The sequence below is a fragment of the Fukomys damarensis genome, unplaced genomic scaffold (assembly GCF_012274545.1).
Source record: "Fukomys damarensis isolate Sample0158 unplaced genomic scaffold, DMR_v1.0_HiC HiC_scaffold_37, whole genome shotgun sequence".
Classification (NCBI taxonomy): Eukaryota; Metazoa; Chordata; class Mammalia; order Rodentia; family Bathyergidae; genus Fukomys; species Fukomys damarensis.
In genome coordinates this window covers 8,507,663-8,511,779 of record NW_022900949.1, presented here as the reverse complement: position 1 = coordinate 8,511,779, position 4,117 = coordinate 8,507,663, and the positions used below count along the sequence as shown (strand labels likewise).

Genomic DNA, 4,117 nt, shown 5'->3' with positions numbered 1-4,117 from the left:
GTGGTGTCCAGGCCCCCTTGGATGGCTCCCTTGGCCACATTCATAGCTCCGGTCACCCCACCACACACGGTGTCTTTGGTGCCGGTGAGCACGGTCTTGGTGGTGTCCATACCGGTCTGGACAGTGCCTTTGGCCACGTTCACTGCCCCCGTGAGCCCGGTGGACACTGTGTCCTTGGTGCCTGTGAGGACAGCTTTCGATGTGTCCAGGCCCCCTTTGATGGCTCCCTTAGCCACGTTTACTGCTCCCGTAACCCCGGTGGACACTGTGTCTTTGGTGCCGGTCAGCACGGTCTTGGTGGTGTCCAGGCCGGTCTGGACTGTGCCTTTGGCCACGTTCACTGCCCCCATGAGCCCAGTGGACACTGTGTCCTTGGTGCCCATTACCACAGACTTTGTGGTGTCCAGGCCCCCTTGGACGGCTCCCTTGGCCATGGTCACGGCTCCGGTCACCCCACTACACACGGTGTCTTTGGTGCCGGTGAGCACGGTCTTGGTGGTGTCCATGCCAGTCTGGACCGTCCCTTTGGCCACATTCACTGCTCCAGTAACCCCAGTGGACACTGTGTCTTTTGTCCCGGTCAGCACAGTCTTGGTGGTGTCCAGGCCGGTCTGGACGGCTCCCTTGGCCACGTTCACTGCTCCTGTGAGCCCAGTGGTCACTGTGTCCTTGGTGCCGGTCACAACAGCCTTCGAGGTATCCAGACCCCCTTGCACAACGCCTTTAGCCATGCCCACCAGCCCCACGACCCCTCCAGCCACTGCATCCTTAGTGCCCATGAGTGCCGATCGTGTCGTGTCCAGACCTCCCTGGACCACCTCCTTTGCCACATCCACCATGTTGGTCACCCCAGAGGAGATGGCATCCTTGGTCCTGGCCATCTGCTGAAAAAGGACACAATGTCAACAGAATGGACTGGCCCTCTAGCCCAGCCCGCACCCATCTGCACTCCTTCGTGGGCCTGGGCAGACACAGGGGCAGCCAGAGCGCTGCTCGCCACCCTTCCCAGCACCCTCCTGGCCTTCTCAAGTGCTCCTCTCAGTGGGCCGAAATGATTCCTGTTTCACCTGTTTCCAGACCCCCAGTGACAAAGACTCCCTGACGGACATGGGGCCCTTGGTGCCACAGAGCCCATGCCACACAAGTTACGGAGTTATGTGTCCCTGTTCATCGGGCCTAGTCTCTGGCGGATACGGAACGTGGTCCCCCAATAACAAACCAGGTCACTAATTAAAATCTACATTAGCCAGGTGGGGCAGGAGGATCGCACGTTCCAGCCCAGCCTGGATAACTTGGTGACTTAGTGAGACCCTGTCTTGAACTTAAAAAAAAATAAAAAGGGCTGGAGATGGAGCTCAGTGGTGAGTGCTGGCACAAGGCACAAGGCCCTGGGTTCCAACACCAATAAGTAAAGCAAAAGAAAATAAGGCTTAGAAAAGTAACCAAGGCCTGGGCGTGGTGGCGCACGCCTGTAGTCCCAGCACCTGGGAGGCTGAGGCAGGAGGATCGCTGTGAGCTCGAGACCGGCCTGGGCTACATAGTGAGTTCCAGGTCAGTCTCAACTACATAGTGAGACCCTGTCTCAAAAAAACAAAAAAAGAAAAGTAACCAGGGAAGTAAGACAGGGTTTGGGACCCAAGACCTGGTGTGTGAGTTTAGCCACCGGTTTTGGCAGAATTTTTCGGGCTAATACACAAAACAAAGGTGGCAACAGCCCCGCAGTCATAGCCCCACAGATGTAACCATAAATGTGCTCTTTTGAATTTAGTCTTATCTGGGGCAATTCTACTCCCCACCAGGGGACACTAGGTCACATCTGGGGACGTGTGTGACCAGAGGAGCTCCCAGCGTGGAGCAGGTGGACACCAGGGAGGCTGCTAAGTGCTCTCATTGCCCACTGCCCACCCCAGAGAAGGTCTGGCCCCAAACTTCCTTAGCCTAAAGTTGAGAAACTAAAACTTTTCAACCCTGGCCCTGGCACCGTGGGGCCTGGAACAATCCAAGTTCAAACTTGCTGTGTGTCTTTAGACAAGTTTCAGGGCCAGGGATTTAGCTCGGTGCCGCCGCCTGCCTCGAAAGCTCGAAGTTACCAAAAACAAAAACAAAACACAAAACCGATAAGTTTCATTCCCCCTCTAAGCCTATGCTCTGAACTGAAAGATGAGGTTTTCGTTGTTTTGTGTTTCTTTGTGTGTATGACAGGGTTTCACTATGGCGCTCAGGTTGGCCTCGAATCTGCGGCAGTCCTCCTGCCTCAGCCTCCTGGTGTTGAGGTTACAGGCGAGCTCTAGCACACCCTGCCAGAAAAGTGAGATTTAAAAAGGGCCCTCCTCCAAAGATGGTGAGGAAATGAACTTTGAACACAGCAGGTGCTCGATGCCAGGGTGGGGAGTGGGGGTGTGGCCTCAGCTACAGGGTGTTTTGATTTGGGACAGGAGGCTCTACAGGGGTGAAACAGGACCTTGCTTGTCCTCTGAAGCCTCGGATCTCAGACCCTGCCCAGCCGGTTTGCTGTGTGACCTTCAGCGATCGCTCAGCTTCTCTGTGCTCAGGGAGCAGGTAGGAGGTCTGAACCCCATGGAGCCTAGAGTGACCGTGGGGATGGCCCAGTGCTCATTTCACAGATGTGGAAGCAGAGACCTAGAGGGGAGGAATTTCCTAGCGTCCTCAAGCAGGATATACAGGGACATCTGCCTTCTGCTCCGGCCGTGACCTCAGCCCACCCCGATGGAAGGGACACTGGGGCTTTCACACTGGGGCTTTTTCACCTTTTCTGAAGGCTGTGGCTGCTTCTCCGTGTCCCTGGCCATTGCTTCCGGATCAGTGGCTGCTGCAGGGACAGAGGATGGTCAGGGGGTGAGGGACACAGCTGTCCTGATGCCTATTTTGCAATTGCTGGGCACAACCCAAAAGGTCAGGAATGTACCAGGAGTCCTGCCAGGGACAGCGGGAAGTGACATTTACAGTCCGAAGCCAGGCCCAGGCACCTGCCCGGCCTGGGTCTCCCAGACTCCTGGGGCCGCAGTGCCCTGGAGCGGGGTCCTGTGGAGTTCCCCGTGGGAGGGTCCGTCCTGCCCCTGCCATAGTTGTCAGCTGCCTGCCGGCTAAGGCATTTGGGACGGAAGTCAGCAGCTCAGGGCACCAGGCCCAGAGTGCAACCCGGGCCTGACGTTTGCCTACCCCCACCCCCCGGTTCCCCAGAGCAGCCGCCAAGTCACAGGAGCTGTGTGACACCAGGGAGCTGCTGCCCCTCTCTGAGAACCAGGATCATTAGTTACACAAAGCTCCAGGCTGGTCTGCGGTGCATCAGAAATGGGGCTCCTGGCGGGCAGAGGGAGTGTGGGGGGACTTTGCAAGGAGACAGACTGGGCTCCAACCCCGCTGTGGCTGGCTCTCCCTGGTGACGTGCTCCCCATACTGATGCCTCAGTTTCCCATCCTGTTCTAAATGAGCATGAGAGACTTGCGGTGTACAGTGAGATGATGCAGGTGTCCAAAGCCAGAGGTTTCCGAGTAGCCAGAGGTCACCCCAGGGGTGTTCTGAGCCGGGGCAGGGTGTCTGTCACTCACCTTGGGCCTCGGGGCCAGGGGCACCTGTGGGGTCAGCAGCTGGCCTGGCCTCTCTCATGGCTCCGTGGGCACCAGCAACTAGGTTCCGGGCGGAGCTGAAGCCAGGCAGGGACGCAAAGAAGCTGCCCAGGGTCTGTCGGGTGGCGGTGAGGGCGGTGTGAGGCGGATCTCGGCAGGCGGAGCCGTGGGCCCCAGCCCACCTCAGTCCTGGCTCCTGGGCGACCGTGGGTGTCTGAGCCACCGCCTGGCCAGCCCCACCTGGCCCACAGTGTGCAGAGGAAAAGACCTTTTCCTTCCCAGCCCCATTGCACCGGTGGAGAAACTGAGGCTCCCGAACAGGGTGAAGCGGGGACGGCTCTGGGGGCTGCACGGCCACCTCCGACCCCGGCCTGGGACGAGGAGGCGGCTCCCTCCCCACCTGGGAGGACCCTGGGGACCCCAGGACTGCAGGCGCTCCTGGGGCTTGGGGGCCTTAGGACCCCGGCAGGGACCTCCCCTCTCTTTACCTTGCCCTTGGGTTTGGGGGGGTCCTGGCCCCCTTGCTCCGC

The 4,117-nt window shown here is 58.8% G+C and overlaps 1 protein-coding gene across 1 annotated transcript in view; it reads right to left on the bottom strand.

Annotated features, from left to right (window-relative positions):
* Plin4 (perilipin 4) overlaps window positions 1-4,117 on the bottom strand; it is a 10,951-nt gene that overhangs the window by 5,532 nt on the left and 1,302 nt on the right. The window contains exons 2-5 of the mRNA XM_019209075.1: window positions 4,076-4,111; window positions 3,570-3,702; window positions 2,769-2,830; window positions 3-884 (exon numbers count right to left, since the gene is read on the bottom strand). Coding sequence (XP_019064620.1) covers window positions 3-884; window positions 2,769-2,830; window positions 3,570-3,702; window positions 4,076-4,111 — 1,113 coding nt within the window. The remainder of the gene's footprint in view (window positions 1-2; window positions 885-2,768; window positions 2,831-3,569; window positions 3,703-4,075; window positions 4,112-4,117) is intronic.